The 26435-nt window shown below is 35.2% G+C and overlaps 1 protein-coding gene across 1 annotated transcript; it reads right to left on the minus strand.

Moving 5' to 3' along the window:
- Positions 1 to 148: 148 nt before the first annotated feature.
- On the minus strand, positions 149 to 8197 carry LOC115875730. Its single transcript, XM_030891244.1, has 2 exons — positions 8116 to 8197; positions 149 to 2691 (listed from the first exon to the last, which is right to left on the minus strand). The coding sequence occupies exons 1-2, from the start codon at positions 8195 to 8197 to the stop codon at positions 149 to 151; spliced, it is 2625 nt and encodes an 874-aa protein (XP_030747104.1).
- Positions 8198 to 26435: the final 18238 nt, after the last annotated feature.

Below are 26435 nucleotides of genomic sequence, written 5' to 3' on the forward strand. Positions count from 1 at the left end.
CCAGAGAACACCCCCGTTATCCTGGTTTTCGACCGCGAGAGGTAAAATCACACATGTGTTTCTGCCCCCGTGCCCCGCTTTTCCCACTGGTTAAGCACTTAACTTACGCACTATCGCGTCGCGAAGGGTGAGAACACTGTTGTCACGTTTACGGCGATGTTGTTGTTAAAAAGAATGTATTTAAAGTATGTGGCCTGAACATGCCCTCGGCCTTGAAAGAGCTCACACTTTCAATCGGACATTGGAAGAGGACAAATTCTGGAGAAACTTCGCTGGATGACACCACCTCCTGTTTGTATTGAAGCAACACGGCTAATGCCGTCTGTTCCGGGATGGAGCTTGATAATTCTTCCCATTTGTGTTTTTGCTGCATTTCTGATATAAAGTCTCGTTCCCAACGTCTCCAAAATTGTTGAGAAAGTTGTTGAATCAATTGAAATCTGGTTAATCGATTTGTCTTTATGTCTTCTACATTATCATCTGGCACAGCTACTAGTGGTCTGCCTATCAAGAAGTGGGTCGGAGTGAGAGGAAGGAAATCGTTTGGATCGGATGTTAAAGGGCAAAGAGGTCTAGAATTTAGTATGCCTTCAATCTGGCACAAAATTGTTAAAAACTCCTCAAAAGTTAACTGCGTATTCCCCAGAACCCGCTTTAAGTGATGCTTGACACTCTTCACACCGGCTTCCCACAGGCCGCCAAAGTGAGGTGAATACGGTGGTATGAAAGACCAATTGATTTGCCCAAGTGCGCTTGCGTTTACTAAATTATTTCGATTTGATTTTAAAAAATTACCTAGTTCTCGATAAGCTCCGACGAACGTGGTACCATTGTCGGATACGATTTTTATTGGTTTGCCACGCCTGGAAGCAAAACGACGTAATGCTTGAATGAACGAACTAGTTGCTAAACTGGAAATGAGTTCAAGGTGGAGGGCTTTGGTAGAAAAGCAGACGAATAGCCCAACATAGCACTTTTCTACCTTACATCCCCGTCCCCTTTTTATTAAAAACGGCCCTGCATAGTCGATTCCTGTCACATGGAATGGACTAGAAGGTGTAACTCGATCGCGAGGCAAATTGCCCATGATTGACTTGACAAGTTCGGGATTAAATCTAAAGCATCTTAAACATTTTCGTACCGTTGCTCTGGCTAGATTGCGTCCGCGTATAGGCCAAAATGTTTCTCGTATAGAACCTAATAATAATTGAGGACCCGCATGAAGCAAACGACAATGCTCATACTCGAAAAGCAATTTAGTAAATTGATGATCTGAATGCAAAACCAATGGATGTTTTTTATCAACTGAAAAATCTGAATGCTTCAATCTACCGCCTACGCGAATTAGGCCATTATGGTCTAGAAAGGGAGTAAGATTGCTTAATTTATTTTTTGGACTGAGAACTTGCTTCTTTGATAACTTCAAAAATTCGTCTGGAAACGATTGCCTTTGTGCAGCTCTAGTAAGACACTTTAATGAAAACTGTAACTCTGGAACCGTAAGGGGACCTACCTTGTGGTCAATACTGGAGCAAAGACAATTATTTTTAAACCTTAGGATGTAGGCAACAATTCTTTGAAGGTTAGACAATTTTGAAAATTTCTCGAAAGGAAACTCGTTAATAATATTGACTGGAAGCGAAGAAATCTTCTGAGATTTTAATTCCGGTAGTTGACTTACTTTATACTCGACAGATGGCCATTCGGATGAACTTAGTTTAAGCCACGAGGGACCATACCACCACTTATCAGCATCTAGAATTTGCTTAGGAAGTAGCCCTCTCGATACATAATATGCCGGATTATCTAGTGACTGGACATAACGCCATTCCCTATCCTTAGTAAGGGATTGTATCTCTACTACTCTGTTAGCGATAAAACATTTTAATAAGTTGGGAGCCATTTTAATCAAAGCTAATACAATAGTGGAGTCCGACCAAAACACGCAATCATCGAATTTTATGTTCATAGATTGTATTACCTTGTCTGCTAAACGAGCCAGCAATAAAGCGGCACACAACTCAAGCTTTGGAATTGTAAGGGTTTTTACGGGAGCGACCTTGGACTTAGCGCAAAGAAGCCTTACCTTCACCTTTCCGTCGGGATATGTCGTACGTATACATGCTCCGTAAGCTCGAGTCGATGAGTCTGAAAAACCATGTAATTGGATGCTTGATGAAAAACCATGTAATTGGATGCATTTGCCTAAAACTTGGCGTGGAATTTTTAACATGCTTAAATTTGGTAATTCCTCTCGAAACCGATTCCACTGATCGGCTAAATTGCTTGGCAATAAATCGTCCCAAGACAACCTTTCAGACCAAAGACGCTGCATGAACATTTTGGCTACAACAATGCAGGGACTGAGAATACCCAACGGATCGAATATTCTGGCTATTAAAGATAGAACCGCCCATTTCGTACATTTTTTAACGGTAGAAAAATCGTCTATATTGTAAATTAAAACGTCGTCCCGAGAAGACCAGTTTAACCCTAAAGTTTTAGTTTTCTCATTTCGGGCAAATTCTAGAACTTCGGATGATATATTATGATCACTTATATTTTTGAGAACAGCAGGTTCATTGGAATGCCATTTTCTAAGCTCGAAGCATCCATTTTTTAAAGTATTTGAAACCTCTTGACAAATATATCCTACTTGCTCGATAGTATCGGCACCCGTGAGCAGGTCATCTACGTAGAAATCATGACGTATGATATTAGCGATATCAGGCCGACTCTCCTCGCATTCATTAGCCAACTCGAAAAGGCAACGAATCGCTAGGAAGCTTGAGCTCGCTTGGAATATGGTAGTTACTCATCGTGAAATAAAGGTGCTTTGTACAATGCACATGACTTAAATTCTAATTCTTCGGCAGTAATATGGCACAACTAATTGTAGATTCCATACACAGGAACAAATCTGGTGCTTATTATACCGAACAGTGCAAAAATCAGAAATTGCTTCTGGAAAATTGAGTTTAGAGAGCAGTATGACTTGGTGCAGGTTTATTTACATGGCTACTTTGCAGCACACAGTTATGTTCCTAATTGTTCTATAGTGAAGCGCCGCAACGTAGAGAACGAGAAACTTATATGTTGACTCAATAAAGACTAGATAATTTAATGATGTTGTCGACATCCCAAAGCCGATAGTATCAGGATTATAATTGTGGTCTGGCTGGCTTATCGAGTCATTATTAGTTTTGAACGGAATTGAGTGTAACTATTCTGAAATATAATAGTAAATGTGTTAGATGTATTATCACACTATTAATGTTCTAGAGTGGCATTTTTTAATCAGTGTGATGGGGAAGTTATTAACAATTAAGTTGGGGAAGGAGGGATTATGGAATAGAAATTAATATCGGATAATTTATCTAAAACTGAATATTTTTAAACATAAAAAAAAAAAAATTGAGTTTTTTTTTCGAGCACGTTGGCGTAAAATAACATAGGCGAATAAAGAGGCCTGGGCTATTCGTAAAAAGAACAATTGTGGATTAAAATGGAGTAACGCAGCAGAGTCAATTCAAAAATAAGATTTTTTTTAAAGCAAATATATATGTAATGATGTACTGGCTAATACAAGAGAATAGGTTTTTTATTAAAATAAAAAAAAAAAAAAAAAAAAAAAAAAAAAAAAAAAAAATATTTACTTTAACTTATACTATTAATATATTTATTTTGAGTAAATTATGAGTATATTATTATAATATACTATTATATTTATTTCGTAGGAGGTATATATGTATTTGATGGGTGGGTTTAGGGATATATAATGAATGAGACCTACTGATATATTATGAAATAGTAATATTTGTGACTGCCAGATGCTACTCTCGCACGCTTCTAGGAACTACGGAAAAATTGGAGTTTTTGTTTTAGGATTAAATTTTTGTTTGAGGTTGCAGGGAGAAAACGTTTCTTTTTTCCATGAACTGCCGTCTTTTTAATATTTAGTCACAAATGAAGGTGTGATTTTGATGTTCAGCTTGGGTTATTTCTTATTTTACTCTTTTCTTTTTTTTTTTTTTTTTTTTTTTGTTTTTATTTTATATCAATTAAACTTTAAGTAAAGTTATTAGTTGAGGTGAACCAGTTACCGGGATATGACTTCAGTTTTGGTCTTAGTTCAACAAATTCTGAGAGCATGATAAACAAAAATCGTTGTGCTGGTCATCGGTCCGGAGTGTTGCCCTTAATCGTCCTAATCTGATCAAAAGGATGTTCGACATGCGTTTATTTAAGAATACCGTCAATATGTCCCAAAACTGTTTATCGACAGTCAACATTAGAACCGCCAACATCTTCCGTCCCATAATTTTTGGGCTGTGACATAGAACACCCAATTTCATAGGTGATTGTTAAATTTTAATTTAGGATGTGATGTTGTTGAATATTTTATACCATGCTAAGATTTCGTGCTGAATGACATAGTCCCTAATTGCCGGAAAATTAGGTTCGGGGCCTCAGCAACGCACCTTAACCCAACTAACGAATCAACAGAAATTAATGAAGACTTAAGAGATACAGGCACACACAAATCAAAAAGTGGTGGTCGTCAAAATTAAGAGTAAGTCTATTAATTCTTGTAAATTACAATACAAAGAGAATTTTACTGAGAAGGTGTCAAAAATATTACACTTTTATCCTTGTACTTCCAGATAAAACATTGTGTTACACTTATTTGTCTAATAGTATTGCATACTATTGCTAGGCCTGTTAGGGACACAGTCAAGTCGTGCGGTTCATTTTCTTACTATAAATTATTTCGAGATACGTATACAATCAGAATATAATCAGTACGTCTATGAGTCCCCAAAACCCAATATCTGGCATGTAGGGATCACAGTTCCTACAAAGTAAGATCTTATACAGCCAAAATATGATTAAAAGTGAACAGACCATAATTAAGTACGAAAAAACACTGTCGTTGCAAATTAATGAAGATTGGTTAGTGGATTGATAGAAACCATGCGACACGATATAGAAACCAATTGATTTAAGACGAATTAATCGCAAGTTAATAGTCACTGTTAAGTATTATGATTTTGGTGGTCTGAAACCACAACTCTCTTCAGAAAACAGTACTTGAATGGAATATATCTCAATAACAGAATCGTCTATTAGCGGTTGACGGAGACTTGGTCTTATACACTTCTCTCCGCGAGAAGTCACAGAAAATCGGCGGGGTGAACGTCTTATTTTGGGTGATGATGTATTAAATGTTCAGAAAATAAATCGTTTTGATATATATATAGAGTTACTTGTGAATTCATTAATCACTTTTAATTACTCGACCATTACCTATGATAGCTTATTACTGGTAAGGCTAAACCAAAGATAGTGGTTTTCTGTTAATTCTCGAATCTCAATACCTGAGTTATTTGGTACTATTAGAGAGGGTGACCATTAATACTTAGAAGAATATTTATACGGTTCATGGTGTGCAATGGTCATGTCTGATCTTACATTGTTCTGGAACGCGTATCTGATCCAGTCAGTGTAAAACTACGAAATATAACTGCACTGCTATAAAACCATCCTGAAACCGTATATTAAATAAACCGAAATCTTAGCACAAAAATAACTGTGACTATTCCGCAGAAGGGGGCAAGCCGATGCCTTATTAGGATTTTGTGGGATGGAGGTGTGGGGTTGGGTTAAGGTGGGGAGTATCCAGAGGGGGATATAGAGGAGTATGGATTCTAATAAAACATTAACGCATTTTAAAATTGCCAATGATAAGTATATACTAGTAAGTGGGCGTACTCGTTTGTAAAGCGGTTTCAATAATAAGAATTTAGATAATAGGAGGTTTACATTCATTTGTTGGCACCTGAGAAAGCAATTTAGCTAGAATATAAAAAGCCTATCCTGTAGAACCAGAAGTTGGTTCTGCAGGCTGATTATAAGACATGATCACCAATGTAAATCACAAGAAATCATGAATATGCCAAGATTTTCCTGATTACCTTATAACTAGATTGTTGTGGAAAATGACATAGATGGAAGACCACCCATGCCCATAGTTTTTTAAAAGAAACATAGATGAATTTTACTAGAAAAAGAATCTTTAACTTATGTTCACGAATTTTGTAAATCATGTTATTTTAGCTTATATTAGCAACAAAATAATCGGTAGAATCAAAATCATCATTTTCGAGAGAGTAAAGACTACATGGATTGTCAAGAAGGAGGTTGCCGCTAGAAGGCCTGCACAAAAGGATGGTACGACGGAATAGTGGAAGCCTTTTTGCAGCTGAGGCTATATTAGGAGTTAAGGTATTATTACTGGGCAAAGTGATAATCAGGTGATAGTAGCATTTTTCTGTGTCGGAGTTCATTTAGATCGATATGACTCACTAAGTATCTGTCATCAATTCTATGACGAGCTGATAAATGAGTCCAACGACAATCAAGAAAGAACATGGGTTAATCATCTTTATGATATTATAGATAAATACTCTGATCACCCTTCTCAAATTTTTGAATTTTTTGGTTGTTATAGGCATTTTGGTCACCCTACAGTAAATGAAGAAGAAGGCTGTGAGAAAATGAAAGAGCATACAAGGAAGGAGGTGCAGATAGACCAGTCAATGGTTTATCAGATTACAGGAGCTTGGAATCGTTTCTTCATAATTAATTTTATCAAAAAGAATAAACGTTGGCCCCTCTGTAAAACAAATCTGGGAAAGGAACATTTATTAAGCAAGATGATTAATGAAAACATTATACATTTTGATGAATATATAAACAACCTTACGCTAGAAGATTGGGGTAGTATAGAATATGATCATGAATTTGAGTTCAAAAAAATGTTTATTCAAAACTCAGGTAGTTAAATCGTTTTTCTTAATTGCTAATATGCCATTTTTGGGGATTAAATTGCTTAAGCGACAACAACTTTGCAATTTTAACTACGTTTTGATGTGTTACTAGATATCACAATAATGACGCATTCCCGCATTTATTTATTATAATGAATGCATTCGTTATTTATCTATGTTTTTAATAATGGTAATATTTATTAAATACATGGTGTCAATGACAACACGTGTTGGGAAAACAATTCTATAACATGATACAGAAAAAAAAATAACTTAACGTTCCAATCTTCTATCAAAACGCATTATTCAGAATAATCACAGATAATCTAGTACAACTTATGAATAAATATTATTTCTGTTACTTCCCTAAATAACAGAAATATTACAGAGGGCAGAGTTCGGTATTAATTGATGGAAAAGCCCTTAATGTTGATGTGTTGGAGTAAATAATTATTAAGTAAATAATGCAATAAAAATGTTAAGTAATTTGTAATAATTATATTTATTGAATGTCACATGGCCCTATTGTTAAAGATGTGCGATCTTGTCACTGAAAAGTACTTTTCTAATACATATGATGAAAGCAAATTTTATTGAGCATTTATTGAGAAAAATATGTAACGACACCCTGAAATTCCTAAATCTTCTTGAAGACAATGACGATGACGAAAAATATATTAAATACCTTAAAACTTCAATAAACTATCGCATTTGAGGACACCTGTGTGAGAAGTGTGTGTATGGTTGCATTAGTCTTAATACATTTTGCTCTGAAATGGTCGAAGAAAATTTCAGGAGATTTTACTTGGAATTCCACATACCCCAAATGACATTTCTGAAATATCGTCTCTCTGAAGAGATATTTTCTGCAACCACCTATTCAAAATCACAAAAAGAAAGAACATATCATATGGTTTTTAAAGATGGAACCAGTAGTGCCCCGAACAGTGTTGATACAGTGGATAACATGGAAATTGATGTAGCAGCTAATGGTGGGCATTATGATTTAACGAATCAAATCAAAAGATTCAATTTCCATATTGAGTCGACTCCTACGATTGGTTCATTTGAACGGTGCAGAACGTTTCATCAAAACAAGAATGGTAACTCACACTACCGGCGATAATTTGGTTGAATAATGAGCCTTATATATGTGCCTTTATAATTAACTTTGGAAAAAATTTTTAGACTGTTTCTATGATAGATTATATTGTATCGTTGACTATGTCTGTTGAGTAAGATCATAAGATCAGTACTATGGTGAATGTAAATTTACAGTACAAACCTGTAGGCGTCTTTATAACTAGAAAGATGGCTATATTTTTAAGATTTGAACCAATTAGACCTGATAACGTCAGTGCAGCCATCATAATGGAACTACTAAAATGAATTAGATTCCGAATTAGATCCAAAGAAAGCATTATAGCAACCTAGAGCAAAGAATATAATTTACAGTTTCTGAACAATATACGAATATGTACGTATAGGATTTGTAACGACTGCTTTACATGTGCCTTATAATTCTGTACGATGTTCTATGTACAGATGGAAGCGATTATCCAAATTCTGTCTAAAACTTTAACACATCTAGGCGAAATTTTAAAGTGTGAGATTGTCATCAGTACTTTGACACAAGTAATTATTCCATAGACAATATCTACTGTATTCCGAAATTAACAAAAAGGTATTGGGTATGATGAAAGATGAAAACAATAGACGTATAATGACGCATTTTATTGGACTTCGTTCTACAATGTATGCTACAACACTATATTATAACTGACGAGCTAGAACAAAAAGAAAATGAACTAAAACGAAAAGGTGAAGAAAAAAAGGAAATTGATACTTATTTTCCAAATTTGGGTGTTACTAAAAAGATTAAGGGGGTAAAAAAGTGCGTTATTAAAAAGAAAATTACTTTTACGACGATTATGTTGAGTGTTTAGAGAATTTTAGCGAAAAAATAATATCGCAAAATAACTAATTCAGTCGAACAAACATGAACTATACAGTGTTAAACAATCGAAAATAGGTTTAAGTCCGAATGATGATAAGAGACATCTGATTAAGCTAGTAGTTCATACTCTACCACATGGACATTGCTCCATAATGGACATATCATTTTTTATACCATTTATGTTTATATTTATTTTTAATAGATAAATATTATTAAGTATTAATTTATAATACTTTATTGTTAATTTTATTATTTATTAAAAGTGCCAAAATATGGTTTTGGGACCTCCTAAAGTGCGATTTTGGTTCAGAACGCAGCTTGAACTGACAATGGCCTAAATATAGAATTTGTGATAAAGGGCCTTTCTTTCTAGTACCGTAATTTCAGCTAATGGAGACTCAGCAATTGTTTTTGGAAATGCGGAATTTATTAGTCAGTTTACAAATACCCAGTACATTTTTGTAGACAGTATTTTTAAATCAGTACCAAGGTGGCCCAACTTCTCGCAAATATTAACTATATTTGCAACTTGCATGAATCACGTAAGTACATATATGTTAAGATTATCTTTGACACTCCGGGCGGCTAAATAATTTAGAACATAGCCAATTTCGCATGACCCATCTTCTCCAGCCATTGGACGTGGCATTTTTCCGTCCCATGAAAGAAAAATGGCGAAGAATTCTATGCGAGTGGAAGGAAGGTGTCCCGCCCCCGGTAGCAGGTTTTCTTCGGTGCCAAAGGATGAATTCCCAAGGCTTTTAAAAGAGTTGATGAACAAGCTAGAAGAGCGCGGTTCACAAAATTTACAATCCGGTTTTAGGAAAACGGGAATTCATCCCTTAAATCGCCAGGAAGTATTAAACCGCATATACAGTCGTGTTGTTACTACTGATAATGAAATAGCGCAAGCTGTGAGCGAAACCTTTATTGAACATCTAAGTAAAACACGAGCGGTTGCAACAAAAACAAGCCAAATAAAAAGAAATAAACGATTGAACGTACCACCTGGAAAGAGCATCAGCAGTTCTGACTTTAACAGCGATAATGCCCTAGAATCAGTGAACTGTACAGGTACTTCTTGCTGAGGTACAGCAATGCAACGAAAAATCAGGGTCAATAGTTCAATGTCTGATGCCAGTAATGGTGAAAGTGAAGTTCAGTACCAAGAAAATGACCAGAGCCCGTCGGATGAAGATTTCCATACTGACGACGAAAATTTCACCAAAACAATTTCACAAGAATCCGCAGATGTGGACAAACAAATTGGAAAATATGTTGTTGTAGAATTCGAAGGCAAGTATTTTCCGCGAAAAATAACAGAAATCTCTCCGTCGCGTCGCGTTGGGAGCAATGGTTAATGTGATGGCTGCCGCGGGAAAACTGTGGAAGTGGTCCCTAAAAAAGGACGATATATTTTACTCCAACAGTGAAATTGTTATGAGCATTAATCCACCGGTACAGCGAGGATTTGACGCGCGTTATTTGACGTCCAAGAACTAAGCAGTTTACTCGAATAATGTTTATATGTCATCATAAGCAGCTAGGGCATAACAGGTTACCTAAAAATGTTTTATTTTTCTCTTATACTTACCTATCTATAGGTAGAATAATAGTTTGTGTTTTGAAATTATACACCATAGTTGGTATAATAAATATTCTTTTTGCATTCAACTGATGAATTCTTCCTGGCCCTATTATCCTACAAACATTTTTTTTTCATTTCTAACGTCATATACGACTTAAATAATGTATAGCACAGGTGCTACTTTGTGCTAGAGTTGAAATATCATTTAGTAAACGAATGAAATCTTTTCGAAAAAACCTTTAAAACTGTCACAAAATAGCCCCACTTTACGGTAGTGATAGTATCATTTAAATCTATATTAGAGAATATGAAGTCAACTTTCTTTGGCCAACTGGTAGAATGGTATAAATTTTGGAAACAGTTTTATAAAATAATTATTAATATTTTTTTCCGTCAATATTTTTATGTGCAATACAACAAAAGTTTTGATACGATGCCGTGTTCCAGTATATTAAAACTACATTTCCCAATGTTACAAATGAAAACATCATGACCGATTATGAGTCAGCTTTGGTTGAATCCTGCGGGGTATTTATCCACATAATGACAAAAGTCAACCTCACCTTCACGTGGTGCACCCTGTTTACACAAACGAGGCTCTGACGTCCGAGTATAGGCGGTATAACCTTATACAACCCTCAGACCTACCATCTTCTGGGGAAAAGGAGTAATAAAATACACCTAGCCGGCCGAGAACGTAGCACAAGGGAACTATCGTCGCAGTCCTCACTGTGCCATAGCCATCCCGTGCTACAGTTGCAGCCAAAACTGTGCGGCAGCGTAACCGCCACAGTTAAACCTTTTCACGCAGCTTACACACAGCAATGATGGAACATTCGAGTGGGACAAAATTATCGTCCGGAGGTAAAATACCCCCTCAATCGGATCTCCGGGAGGGGGTGCCTACTCGAGCGTATCATCGGAGAAACAAAAACATCAATGTTTCACGTTCGCGGCGTGGAACGTCCGCACTCTACTGGACAAGACAAATTCAAATCGACCAGAGAAGAACAGCACTGGTCTCACAGGAACTCCACCGATTAAATATAGATGTTGCCGCTCTAAGCGAAACACGCTTTGCAGATGAAGGTAGTCTCACTGAGGAGCATTTCACCTTCTTTTGGAAAGGTCATCCCGCAACACACAGGAGAATTCATGGTGTAGGCATTGCGATCAAAAACGAAATCGCCACCAAGTTAACAGAAGTACCTATTGGTGTCTCCGAACGTCTTATGACCCTAAGGTACCCCATATCAGACAAAACTTACGTCAACATCATTAGTGCCTACGCTCCCACCCTTGACGCTAAAATTGAAGATAAGGATAAATTTTACCAAGCTTTACAAAATGCCCTTCAACGAATTCCAAAGCACGAACGAATCATCTTGCTAGGTGACTTTAATGCCCGTGTAGGCAAACAACAGGAAATATGGCCTGACGTATTGGGAAAACATGGAATGGGAAACGCAAATAGCAATGGTGAACGCTTATTAACAACATGCGCAGAGTATAATCTTTGCATCACCAATACGTGGTTCATGTTGAAGGACAAGTTTAAAGGTACCTGGAAACATCCTAGATCAGGCCACTGGCATCAATTGGACCACATAATCGTTCGAAGGACGCATCTAAAAGATGTTAGGCTCACAAAAGCTAGAGTAGATGCCGAATGCGGCACTGACCACCGACTTTTAATTTCAAAAATGAAAATCCAGTTAAAACCCAAACATCCACACTGTAAAAAGCAAAACAACATGACCAGGTTGAACGTACGGGGTCTAGAAAACAACAATACCGCCGACGCCCTCCGGGAAGCCATCAAAGAATCACTTCCACCGATAACTTCAATCTCAGTATTGGAAGCTGAACAAGGCTGGACACAATTAAGGGATGCGATTCATAAAACCAGCGAAGCAGTACTGGGAAAGTCGAACAAAAAGAAACAACCAGACTGGTTTGACGAAAATCAACCGCATATACAGGCTTTGTTGGAACAAAAGCATAGAGCATATCAAGCCGTCACTGCAAATCCACATAATCCAAGACTGGTAGACAACTTTAAAGCAGCCAACAACACGCTTCGAAGAGAACTGCGCCAAGTAAAGGATAACTGGTGGTCACAAAAAAGCGAATCAGATTCAAGAGTACGCCACGCATCACGATTATCGTAAATTCTTCGAGGCTGTAAAAGAAGTATACGGCCCAACTAAGAAGGTAAGCTGCCCAATCATGGCTCAAAATGGCGAACTTCTAAAGAGGAAGAACAAATTAGAAATCGCTGGAAAGAACATTACAGCCATATCCTTAACCAAGAAAACAACCCCAATATGGAAGCATTAAACACAATACCTCAGTATAACAGCCTCGATGTATTAGACATCCCAATAACAGAACAAGAAATAAAGACCTCCATAAAACAGCTTAAAAACAACAAATCAGCTGGCTGTGACGATATTCCGGCGGAAATCTATAAGTGTGCAAGTAAAGAACTTATTGGTCATCTTAAGGCTCTCTTTGATGTCGTATGGGAAAGCGGAGAGGTACCTCAGGATTTTCGCAATGCGAATATAGTGAATATATTTAAGAACAAAGGAAGTGCATCAGACTGCGGAAATTACCGGGGAATTTCGCTATTGGCTATCGGCGGAAAAATTCTTGCAAAAATAATGTCAAACCGCCCGCACCCACATATAGAAAAAATTCTTCCAGAATCGCAAACGGGTTTTCGTACCAACCGCGGCACCGTCGATTCCATATTTTCCATCCGTCAACTACAGGAAAAAGTAAAAGAGCAGCAGTCTAAACTTTATGTTGCATTCATCGATCTAACACTTTCGCCTTCGACTCTGTGAACAGAGATGCGCTTTGGGCAATTATGGAAAAGTTCGGAGTACCCAACAAATTTCTTACAGTGTGTAAAAGCCTCCATAACAACAACAAGTCAAGAGTGTCACATCATGGATCACTGAGCGACCCATTCCTAACAAATACAGGAGTTAGGCAGGGATGTGTCTTAGCGCCTCTCCTATTCAACATATTCATGGCAGCGCTCTCCATTATAGTGGACAGCAAACTGCAGGAGAGAGGATTGGGCATTAGATACAGATATGACGGCGGTCTGTTCAACATAAAAAGACTCAGGGCAAAAACACGTACAAAATTTATCACAGAACTTCAATACGCTGACGACTGCGCTCTAGTTGCAAACACGGTACAACAATTACAAGAAATGTTGAACACATATACCTGGGCATACGAGGCTTTGGGCCTTAAGCTGAACATCGGCAAAACTAAAATCATGTGCACTCCCCCGGAAGATCACAACAATGCTATAAAAATCGGAGAAGAACTATTCGAATATGTGGCGGAATTCAATTACCTTGGCAGTTTGATTTCGGAAAAGGCCAATATTGACTCTGAAATTCAGCACAGGATTAGTAGCGCCTCAAGAGCATTCTGGAAATTAAAAGACAGGGTTTTCTACAATCATGACTTGAGTACAAAAACAAAACTTGCAGTATACCGAGCAATTATAATCCCCACCATGATATATGGGAGCGAAACCTGGGTGCCTTACCGCCGACACATGAACGCATTGAACAAGTTGCAACAGAGACACCTTAGACAACTCTTAAGAGTCCGGTGGTTCCATCATGTCTCAAACGTATCGGTCCTTGAAAAATCTAACTGCGAGAGTATTGAAGTCATGGTCACAAAATCCCGCTTAAGATGGGCTGGTCACGTATGCAGAATGCAAGAAAACCGCATACCAAAATCTCTGCTTTACGGTGAGCTTGTGGACGGTAAGAGGAGGCCGGGTGGACAACTGAAAAGATACAAGGACATTTTCCACGAAAATTTAAAGGGAATTAACATGCAGAATGAGTGGGAAAAAGCAGCTCACAATAGAACTCAATGGAGAAGGGTTGTAAACTCAGTTAACAGCGCAACCAAAAGTAGAGAGGCAACAAAGCAATGAGATTTTTGAATGTCCGGAGTGCGGTAGGCAGATAACATCACGTATCGGGCTTTTCAGTCACAGAAAAGCTCATGAAAGAAAACGCCTTGCGTGACCATTTTCTTTATGTGTGTCGAATACTCGTCAGCGAGTAACGGCTGTATGTATATGTATTTATCCACATGCACTTCTACAGGGGTGCATATTCCATTATTGTCAGGTATCAATAAATGAAAACTGTTTTAAAATTATGTTTTACAATGGTGTTCTATTTGTTGCAAACCTAAGTGATGACAATGTAGGTATATTTTAATTACATTTTAGATAGAGGCAGTGTTCCTTAAAGCTACCCAAGTAACACAATTCCAACTTCCGACTAGTTTTGACTACGCGCAACGTTGAAATTGGTAATTTTCCCTGCCCTATGCTATGCCTAGCCAAAACGTCGCTACGACGTTGCACTTAAACAGTTGTACATTTTGACCTTTAACAACGTTGGTAAACGTTGTAGGGCACAACGTTGTTAGAAGTGGGGTTTTATACCGTTGTCATTACGTCGCCAGAAGGCATGTTTATTGTACTACAGAATAACAAACGTAGTACAACGTTGTGCAACGTACTTTTAAATGACGCGTGTAAGTACATACTAACTACAACGTAATACAACGTTTCATTAAACGATCCAAAGCAACTTCAAAATTATAACCAATTACTACGTTGGATTACGGCGACGAGCGCGACGATATCGATTTTTGTTGTGGAAGCGGAACTCTCTACACCTAAGCTTAAAAAATTCTGTACTGTACAGTCACAGAGCAATTAGTTAGGTATTTTTTCTGAAGTACTTACTGTGTAAAGCGAAAAGATGTATAGGAAAAAGTATATAAATACTCTACAACTTTTTATAGAAAAAGGAAAAAGTATTTAGAAGAAAGTCAGCGAGCAAGTCAGTGTCCGAAAAATGAAGTGGAAATAACGAGTTTAGGTTCGTCATCCACATCCTCGCAATGTGCTAAAAAAAAGTTAGGTTCACCAAGTAAACTATAATTTTAAAATTAAAACTAGGAAATAAAAAAGGGGTTGTGCCATATTTCGAAGTATCATGGTCATTTTCAACAGCAAACTAATCTTCGTTGATGAATTTCAATTGCCGACATCTAAAAACTTTGCAGATTTTTCGAAGTTAAATTCACCTAGTTATTTCTTAATGGAGCATAATATATTCCATTTCTAATTCATAGATACATTATTCATTTTGGTTTCCCCATGGTTGAATATAGTATTATTTGACGACGAATATTTTTAACTCTAACCCCAAAATATTGCGAAGCGGCATGAAAAACAACTTTTAGCACACGACGTACTGCGTCGCCTCAAACAACGTCGCCAACGTTGGCGACGTTGTAGCGACCCTAAAAACATCCACCATTTTGGTGCAAATATGGGTCGCTTAGACGTCGCTTCGACGTTGTGCGGCAACGTTGGGTTGCTCCTGGCGACGTTGTGATTACGTTGAACAACGTAATTTTGCTACTTGGGTAGGGCTTTAAACAAATTTTAAATAGTGGACAATGGCTTAAATATAGTATTTGTGAAAGAGGGCCTTTCTTTCTGGTACCGAAATTTCAGCTACTGGAGACTCAGTAATTGTTTCTGGAAATGCGGAATTTATTAGTCAGTTCACAAATACCTAGTATGTTTTGCATGAATCACACATCATAGACAGTACTTTTAAATCAGTATCAATTTCTCGCAAATATTAACCATATTTGCAACTTGCATGAATCACGTAAGTAAATATATGTTAACATTATCTTAACGGGTGGCCAAATAATTTAAAAATATTTTAAGTCGTCTGCTTAAATATTACATATATTGAGGGATTAAAGCAGGTTAAAGGCAGATTTAATTATTCGAAAATGTTAATTAATCATAGAGTACATAACACAAAAATTAGTAGTGATAGTATTGATATAATCAACCGGTAGAATGGTATAAATTTTGAACCAAAAAAGAAACGGTTTCATAAAATAATTATTAATCAATTTTTCCATCAATATTTTTATGGGCAATACAATAAAAATTTTATACGATGCCTTGTTCCAGTATATTAATGCTACATTCCCCAATTTTGCGAATGAAAACATCATGACCGATTATGAATCAGCTTTGGTTGAATGCTGCGGGGTATATATTGTCACCAAAGTGGTGACAATGTAGTGTACTGAAGTATGCGGTAAGTATATAAGAAGTAAGAAGGAGAGAATGGCAGTGTAAGATATGCCTCGTAAATTTCCAGGAGACCCCCCCCCCCAAGGCATCCCGACCCGTGGGCCCACTATTACTATGAAGGAGGAGGCCAGGAAAAGCCAGCAAAAGAAGGCAAGTCGAGAGAGAATCAGAAGTTTGGTGGAGGCGTTTAACAAAGCGCCCATCAGGTCCGACAACTCCCCTCCGTCTGAACGACGAATCATAATTCTGTTAAATATTCAAGGACGGCCCCTACTTCACTCCTACACCGCCACCGTCCGGGGTGCATATTCGTATCGGACGTAACTTATTGCACAACGAAGATTGACGAACTAATATCTCGTATCGAACGTAGGGTATTACTCGAGACGGTGCGATATCAGTTGTCCGATGCGCCCGCTTGAAGTGGATGGTTTAATATTTATTCTTTAAACTTTGGCATGGTCATCTAACAAAATGGAAAATACATACATTTATAACAACATTTATCCAGATAATTATGAATACTTTTATGAAAGTAGTAATACAATAAGAACAAAATTAAAAACTGAAGAAGAAATAGAGGTATGTATACTATAATATAGTAGCCTCTATTAATTATTGAAATCCGTTGTTACAATGGAGAATTTAAGGTTAGAATGAATATCAGCTAGATTTTCCCACAAATTCCAACAAAGAGCAATACTACTTAACTAAATGCATTCAGGGGTAAATCTAAAATATTTAGAGTGGAAGGGTCATACTTTTATTATTATATAAAAATTGGATATTTATATTCATGAAAGTATGCCTCATTTAATGTCTTTACAATAAGTATAATAATATGTCCTTCGACAGCACTCACTGAGAAGCAGCAAAAACCACTGAATGCATTTTTTAGCTATTTATTGCCATGAATCCTTTTATACTAATATAATAGTATCTGAAGCAGAACGCAGTTGGTCCAGATTTATTAAAAAAATTGACGAGGATTTAAAAGCAGCCTTAAAGGACGAACCCTTTTGTTTTATCAGGGGCAATAAATTCGTGCGTCTCAGCTTATAATAAAAATATCAATTCTGCATCATCCTTAATGAGTGGATTGTTCCAAATGTTTAAATTTAATCAATGTAAACCAAGATCTAACCTTGTAAAATCGCATTGCAAAGTGCAAAGGAAAGGTAAAAAGATAGGTGTTCAACCGACATCCATTTCAAGACGAAAGACATTGGCGACAGGAAAAAGACGAATGCAATCGGGGAGAAAAGGTGGAAGCAAGACAAAGGCACCTCACTCTTTAAATAATTGTGTACAGTTGAATATTAGTTTAGGTAACAATAAATTTTCTAAATAAAACACTTACTTTTGGAACTATATTAGTTTTTATGATGATTATACATGATTATTGGCCATTTCCCACGTTTTCGCTGGGTTAGGATAGCTTTTTTAAGTTTAAATAAAAAGTGGCATTTTTATATAGATGCCAATAATTTAAAATGTTTCTTCAATACATAATTTCTAATATAATTAATACTTTCTTCTTTCTTCAGTATGGGAACTGGTACCGACTTTCTTATTTTACGTGGGATACCCTGTATATATACTTTGAATTCAAGTCTCAATTCTAAATATACTTCATATAATGAATCATATCTAACACCTATCAACCTGTATCAATCATATCTATATCACCTATATCAATCATATCTAACACCTATCAACAGTATCTATAAAATTAACATTTGAAAAATGATAGTTTCTCCCTTCTCTGACATGCTACAGAATCAAGATGAAATGCCATACATGTATATAAAATGATTTGCATATTCCTGTACTAGATATTAAGTTTTAATTTAACTCGAAGATAGCATGTGAGACTAAGACAGGGAAATACAAACCGCTTTGTTGTTTGTTGCATCGTTTGGATTCTTTAGCATGTCAAAGAGGGAAAACTCTGACTTTTAAAATGAAAATATTTTACATTTTACAGACACTTAAAGATAGATATACGTGTATATCCAGAATGACTAGTAGAATTCCAGTATGATATAATAGTATACATAGTATCCTATTTAAAATAAGAAAAATGACACCTACCTAGTACTAACGATGCCTCCTGTATATTGAAAAATAATTTAAAATATTGACATCTAAAAATAAAAGCCACCTTGTCTACAAAAAATAACTCGGAAAACAGCTACATGGGAAATATAGAAATGTGCAGGTCTTCGTACTTCGTATCGGACGTGATATGGCACACTAGAGTCTGTGCCGATAACCTCACACAGCACATTTCCACCAATTTGACAACTGACATTAATGACATTTGAAAACATGAAAACTTCAATGTTCACAATTATGTTTTTGTTGGCCTTTGATGTTTTTTACTTTGGCCGTGTTTTTACTGTTTTTACCTTATGATTTTGAGTGTTCTCTAAAATTTACCAATTAATTACCATGCCATATTGTGTATTGAATTGTGATTGTAGTAGGTAAATAAAACCCCAATGGCACCCCAATTTTGTTGGGTATGCAAAAACAATATTTGCCAGAAGTGACTCATTAAAACTGCATCTTAAAAGGAAACATCAGGAAGAATTTAAGAACCTTCCACAGAAGATAAGTGATAACAAGTGCCTGGTATGTAACAAATACTTCACAAAAAAATACACCCTTAAAAGGCACATTAAGCAAAAACATGCTGACTCCCAATATTCTGAAACTCGTCCTGAAGTTGAAGTTACATATAATTATCAATGCAGTCATTGTAACCGAAAATATTCGTATAAACACCATTTAAAAAGCTATATAAAAAATTTACATTCCAGTGCCAGTACTATTCCAACCGAGGTTCTAACACTGCCAGGAAAAAATATTAAGCACAAAATTTGCCCTTTGTGCAAAACTTATTCATCACCTTCCTTGGAAGAATTTGTTAAACATATCAGAAACCTTCATGATGTAAAAGTTGAATCTGAGGAACTGCAGTTTTTATCAGTCTCTGAATTTTTGGATTGGAAAAAAAACATTGAAAAAAACAATTCTACGCAATTTCGTAAAGAGACAACAAAATCATCTAAGCACCACGATACACGTAAACACGGTATGTCCGATAGTAGGACGCATTTTAGTCAACTCCGCGCACGTACGTCATCTGCGCTGCAAGCCGATACAGATGGCCGATACGACACATAATCTTTTTAAACGCTGCATCTGGTTGCTTGTTCAAACGATATTTGCATTTAGCATCGAATTATTTTGTGTTATCTTCAAGAGACGCATGTTTGTAAAATATTAGGGATTTATTGTGCTGTTGTTATTAATAACAAGTATACCCCAGACTTTATTTAAAAACGGTAAACTGTGCTGTGACCGGATGTAAAAACTATGACAGAAAAGGATCCGATATTAAATATTTTCGGAATGAAATTCAAGATAGAGTTAACAAGGACGCTTTAATATACATTACGGGATATGTAGCTCATAAATTTAGAGGCAAATACGACGATTTGGGAGTGGCAACTAAAAATATAGAAGTTAATAGAGCATCACATTGTTGGCTGAATTTTATTTCTCGCGGAAATCTACTGTACCCAAACGAAAATTTGTTACGTGTGACTACTGTACTTGAGTGTGAATTTAAAGAAATGCATGGTACTTCCTTGGCAGATGACAAACATTTGTTTACAAATTTATGCAACAGAACGATTGCAAAACTAACCAATGATTTAAAAGCAACAATACCACAAGAAGTAATTTTATGCTTAGCAAGGACACGAAGTTAGGCTACTAACATTAGGCTAAGTGACTTGAACCGAAGAATTAGTTTTGAAAATTGTCGTAAACGATTGGATAAGAAAATGTCTAAATTTTTAAACTCTAAAAAATAAACTGTATCATTTTCACAATATATAATAAAAAAAACAATCATGCAAAACTAACCGAAAAAAAAACGATTAGAGAATGTTAATGTTAATGTTTTTTTTAAAGTTTTTTTAAACTAACTTTTTTTGTTCATACTCTATTTATGTGTTAAGTATGTCACTTCTAAAAAAAATAATTGAAATAATTTTTTTATAATTTCCAGTTGTTTATTTTAAATTTTAATTAGTAAAAACACCTAATAAAGGCAATCGGTGTCAAAAAAAGTATTATGATAATATAATAATTAACTTGTAAACATTTTGTTATTTTATCTGTAATCAGTAGAAAGAAAATCGATTACACCTTTATTATAATTATATTCACCTGAATCATTATATTCTAATTATTATTGTACAGACATGCTTGTAGTAGCTAAGGTATTTGAATCATGTTTTACTTGTCACTTAAATAATGTTCTCAATAAGTCATAACAAATTTTAGAAATCTTCAAAATTGCATATGTAAAACGGTATTTTCTAAAGAAGCGCGCGTTATTTATGCGGATTCTTCATAAACGCGACTCGTTTTGCAGCGCAGGTGACGTCACGAATTCGATGTTGAGCCAGCCTGCCTGCGCGCGGACATACCGTGTTTATGTGTATCGTGCTAAGCACCATGTTCTAAATCGTTATGTTTGCAGTCGTTCAGGGGTGTATATGCCTCGTAAACATCAAAAACGGCATTTAAAGTTACAGGGGTCCAAGAAAATAAATGCGTTTTGTCCGGCATCTATAAATTTGACAATTAGTACTGATGGTAAGTCGAGTGATAAGTTTAGATTAATTATTTTTTGTTTATGTTAAATTTTGTTTTAGGCAGTTGCACTGTAAAACATATGAAAACCCATGCGGGGCACAGACAAGAATTAGCTCATATGACCTTAACAAAGCAAGAAAAAAACTTATTAGCTTCAAAAATTTCTCAAAAAATTCCCTTTAATATTATTTTGGATGACAGAAATCAGAAATTCAGTAGTTAATTCAGATTTACAAAGAATTCATCTTAGCAACAGAAAAGATTTGTTTAATATTGAGTATGCATATCAACTTGCACATCCACCAACGTGGCACAAAAATGATGCTGTAAGCGTAGAGTCTTGGGTAAACAATATGAAAGAAAATGGTAACTGTGTCCTATTTTATAAACCGCAAGGCATTTTACTAGAAGAAAAATTTAAATTTAAAGAAGAAGACTTTATTTTAATAATAATGACATCAAAATAAAAACACTAAATCACCACAATACACCAAAACACTTTTACTTTTACACTGGACGCGCGTTTCGCTAACCATGTTAGCATCATCAGCAGATGATTATAAACTAAGAGTTGAGTTTATAATCATCTGCTGATGATGCTAACATGGTTAGCGAAACGCGCGTCCAGTGTAAAAGTAAAAGTGTTTTGGTGTATTGTGGTGATTTAGTGTTTTTATTTTGCTGTGTAACACCAAAGGTTCCAACCCTCAACTGTAATAATGACATCATCACAAAGGGAAATTTTATTGAAGCATGGAAAAGATATAATTTGCTTAGATGCCACACATGGAACTAATAACTATGATTTTGAATTACACACAATAATGGTTGTAGATGAACTTAGAGAAGGTTTCCCCTGTGGGTTTCTTATTTCAAATCGGTCAGATTTTGATGTTTTGGCTCTATTTTTTTCTGAAATACAAAAACAAGTTATGACTATAAAACGTCAAACCTTTATGTCGGACATGGCAGAGGCATACTTTAATGCATGGATTAAGGTTATGGGATTACCAGAAAAACGGTAAATAAACTTGAATGTCATATAGCAATAGGCAATAATATTATTAACTTTGACTTTTAGGTTATACTGTACATGGCATTTAGATAAAGCTTGGCAAATATATTAATTCAAAAATTTTATCAAAGTAACTTCGGGTGAGTAAAGAAGGTTATTGATCATAAATGCCCCCCTTCTAAGTTAGTTCTGTTTAAAGCTACATTTGATTTTTTTTGCCAAATCAATTGATTTCCAATATTTTGCTAAAAAATAATGTCTATGTAGCTTTATAAATAACTAACTTAGAAGGGGGCAATTTATAATCAATAACTCTGCACCAATACCTCTTTTGCGTAATCTTATTAATATAGTGATAGTTAAACCAAATAGTGATGTATTTTTTAGGCTCTAGTCTATAAGCGGTTAAGAGTTTTGCTACAGGAGACAGATAAAGAAGCTTTCAAAAAAATGATGATAACATTTGTCGAAGATCACAGTAATGAACCAGAAACGTTAGAATTTTTAAAATATTTTGAAGCTTACTTTAAGAATCCACATCTTTGGGCCTATTGCTATAGAAAACATACAGGAATTAACACAAACATGCGTTTAGAAAGACTCCATAGAACAATTAAATATGAATATCTAAATGGCAAGAAAGTTAAGCGATTAGATAAATCTATAACAGTAATTATGAGGATGGTAAGAGACAAATTGTTTGACAAATTAATTTCTGGCCATAAAGGAAAGCTGTGTAGCACTATTTCAAACATCAGACTAAGGCATACATCCTCAAATGACATAAAAAAAGAATTAATTTATGAAGGCGAAAATGCTTTTGTTGTGCCATCAGAAAGGTCAGCAGAATTGTATTATGTACATAAAGAATTGGAGGCTTGTAAGTGCTCTCTAAGATGTCATGATTGTAATATATGTATACACCAATTTTATTGCACTTGCATTGACTCAGCCATAAAGTTTAATATGTGTAAACACATACATGCTGTAGCCCTGAATCAGAAAATAAACACCATTGTTAAACCTAGCATCAGTCCGGAAGGTAAGAAAGAAAAAATTTTTACATGAGGCCTCTTTTGCAAAAACCCAAAATGTCAGTTTCCGCAAAAAATGAGGAGCTTAACACCACAGTTTTCAAAGAAAGATAATCTATAGGCATATGGTTTTTGCAAAAAATAAACGCCTCATTTATTATGGTTTCTTCCTTGCAAAACAAATATTATTTTTTTTTATAATTCATAGGATAAAATATAAAACTGGATGTACCTTCAAATAATCACGCCTTGTATTTCTATAATATTAAAAAGAGTAAGTTTTATTTTACATTGTGTGGTTTTGTTTTGTTATAATATAATATTGTTAGAGTGTTGGATTACTACCGAATTTATTTATTGATTTTATTTCACTAGCCAGTGTGTCGTAGATAGTATTTTTGTGGTGGTGTGTTTTTATTATATTATATTGATGCTTGTATAATTATATACTAAAAATTAATACTAAAAAATGTGAAATATTTATACTATCACATCATAAATGTAGTATTTAAAGAAATATAATTAGCTAGTTATTAATGGGTTTATACTATACTTACCATATTATTTAACTTACTTACCTATGTACGTAGTTTTTTTAACAGTTACATTAACATGAGCTTAGCAGCAAATAATAATTTATTTTTTTTAGTATGTACTGACTTAGTTATCAGTGAAGAGGAGCAATCAAATTTTGACACAATAATTCAAGAAGTTTGCAAGAAAAAATGAGCCTCCAAGGAAGAAAATAACCTTGGGAAAAGACAGGATAGACTTATAGAAACTATTAAGTCTATAATTAAAAATACAACTTCCATTCAAGAAATTGAATCCCTTGAGGTAATTGCAGCTTCAATGACTCTAACTGTTGCAGCTTTTAGAGAAAGTAATCATTTAACACATGCAAAATCATTCGTGTCCAAGGGCAATTCTAGTGCAGGCAATATAATACCTGAAAGGCGATTCTTTTCCACCAAAAAAAAACAATCGATCTACAACACAACTTGAGAAACCCGCAGATTTCTGTGAAACTAATGATATAGCCTTACGTCTTTTACTGTAATTACTAATTTTATTTTAGTAAAAATCAATTGATTACTCATACCAGGTTGTTTTCTTATCTTATTGACTAAATTGAGAAGGTGAAACCTTATCTCCTTAATTTAAGAAAAATATATCACCTGTTTTGAAGCATGCTTATTGCTTACAAGGCTTTTGCACGCGACTTAAGAAAAATGTGCAAAGATTTTTCATAAAATTGTTTTTTATTCATTTAAAAATACCTACTCCTAGAAACCTATTATTATTATTAAACCAAACACACATCAAACTAATTTAATATAATTTTCTAACTGTCGTGAGAACATATATTATTTTTTTCTTTATGGGTGCACCTACTAAAGTGGTATACCAAGGCGTCCCAGATAAATATAAAAGTTGCGACCTTAGGTGCTTAACAAAATGATGCTTTTTTTTAATTTAAAAAAACTCTTATTGGTTCTGAAGATATCCATTAAAAACAGCGCGCCCTGTTGTCAAAACTTTATTTTTTCCTGGTCTTATTTTAAGAGATATTTAAAAATAAAACATACTTTCTCACAGCTATGCCTCTACACTAAAATGGCAATATCAAATTTTAAATTCGACGTTTCACCTTTTAGTGGAAATCATCAACTTATTTTTTTTAATTAAAATTAATTTTTTTCAATACAAAATTTGACAAAATGCCGTTTTTACGGTTGTGTTCGGAACCGATCAGAATTTGTTAATTTTTAAAATGGCATCTAATAATTAGTCACCAAAAGCCGCAACTTTTTTCCTATTTAACCAAAATTCTACCTTTTATGGTTTCCGAGATATCCTCATAAACTTCTATAATGAATAAGAATTCTTACCTGGGACACCCTGTATTATCGTATAGTTTTTTACACCCGTATTCAACATTCTCTTTTAAATAAAAGCCCTTTCAGTACATTTAAATCATATGTAAACAATCTTAAAAGGGCGTTTAACATTAAACCGTTAAAAGAGGATGTTAAATAAAGCTATTGTTTTGACTAATTGTTTTGTATTCTGAAAAAAAATACAACTTTTTGAATTTACCGCCAATCTACAAGCGAATAGCGCACGCACAAAACTTTGGTGGAAATGTGCTGTGTGAGGTTATCGGCACAGACTCTAGTATATGGCACAGGGTTGTGCGATCACGTGCGTCCGTTACGAGCGTAGGTTCGGCAGTTTCCGCTGTGCAATAAGCTACGTCCGATACGAATATGCGTCCGGGGTTAAGAGAAGCAGAGAGCAGAGATAATAATAATAAATTTATAGAAGAGCAATTTGGATTCAGAAGAGGTAGATCAAAAGAGCTACAGCTGACTAGGATAATAGATCAAGCCATGTACAACAACCTAGGATACAGCAAAGCAGTGGCATCCATATGCAGATGGAATGAAAAACCAACAAATAGAAAAAATTCAGTACCGAAAACAAAATCATTATCACCCCGATGCAAAGTCGGAGCCGGGAAGAAGAAACATATTAACACTTAACAAAACTAAACAAGTCAAATTCAAATGGCAACTTCTTAATAAATAAATAGCATATAAACACCGTATGATCGAAAAAAAACGGCGATCTTCATTTCATAGCCATCTTTGACGACGTTTTTTCTCGATCATACGGTAGCAGCATACTTAAAAATACAAGAAGCGATGGCAATAGAAGGTTTCGGCCAAAAAAAAATGCTCAAAAGATTAAAAACATTAGATCGATATATTCTCAAGAGAAAAGAAAATAAGCGAATCAAAAAAATCAGGCACTGGCGTTTCCGATGTGTATACGCCGTCGTTGAAATGGTTCCAAATTTTAGATAGTGCTTTAAACGTAATCGCTGGAAGTACTAGAAAAACGCAGATACATATGGTGAGTAATTTTTAGTTTCTTTATTTGGTAAATAGTAAATATAAGTATTTAAAACATCACACATATCAAATTGAGTTTACATTTAAGTATTATTTATTTATAACTAATGTACCATTCCAAATTGCCATTGTACGGCCCCTCTACCCAGAAAATACTCCTCAATTTTTTCTCGAAACTGCCTGGCTGCTAAAGAAGAATGATTTCCAGAATTTCGCTTTAAGCTAA

This window comes from Sitophilus oryzae, unplaced genomic scaffold (genome assembly GCF_002938485.1).
Source record: "Sitophilus oryzae breed Bouriz unplaced genomic scaffold, Soryzae_2.0 scaffold_1058_pilon_pilon, whole genome shotgun sequence".
NCBI classification, from domain to species: Eukaryota; Metazoa; Arthropoda; class Insecta; order Coleoptera; family Curculionidae; genus Sitophilus; species Sitophilus oryzae.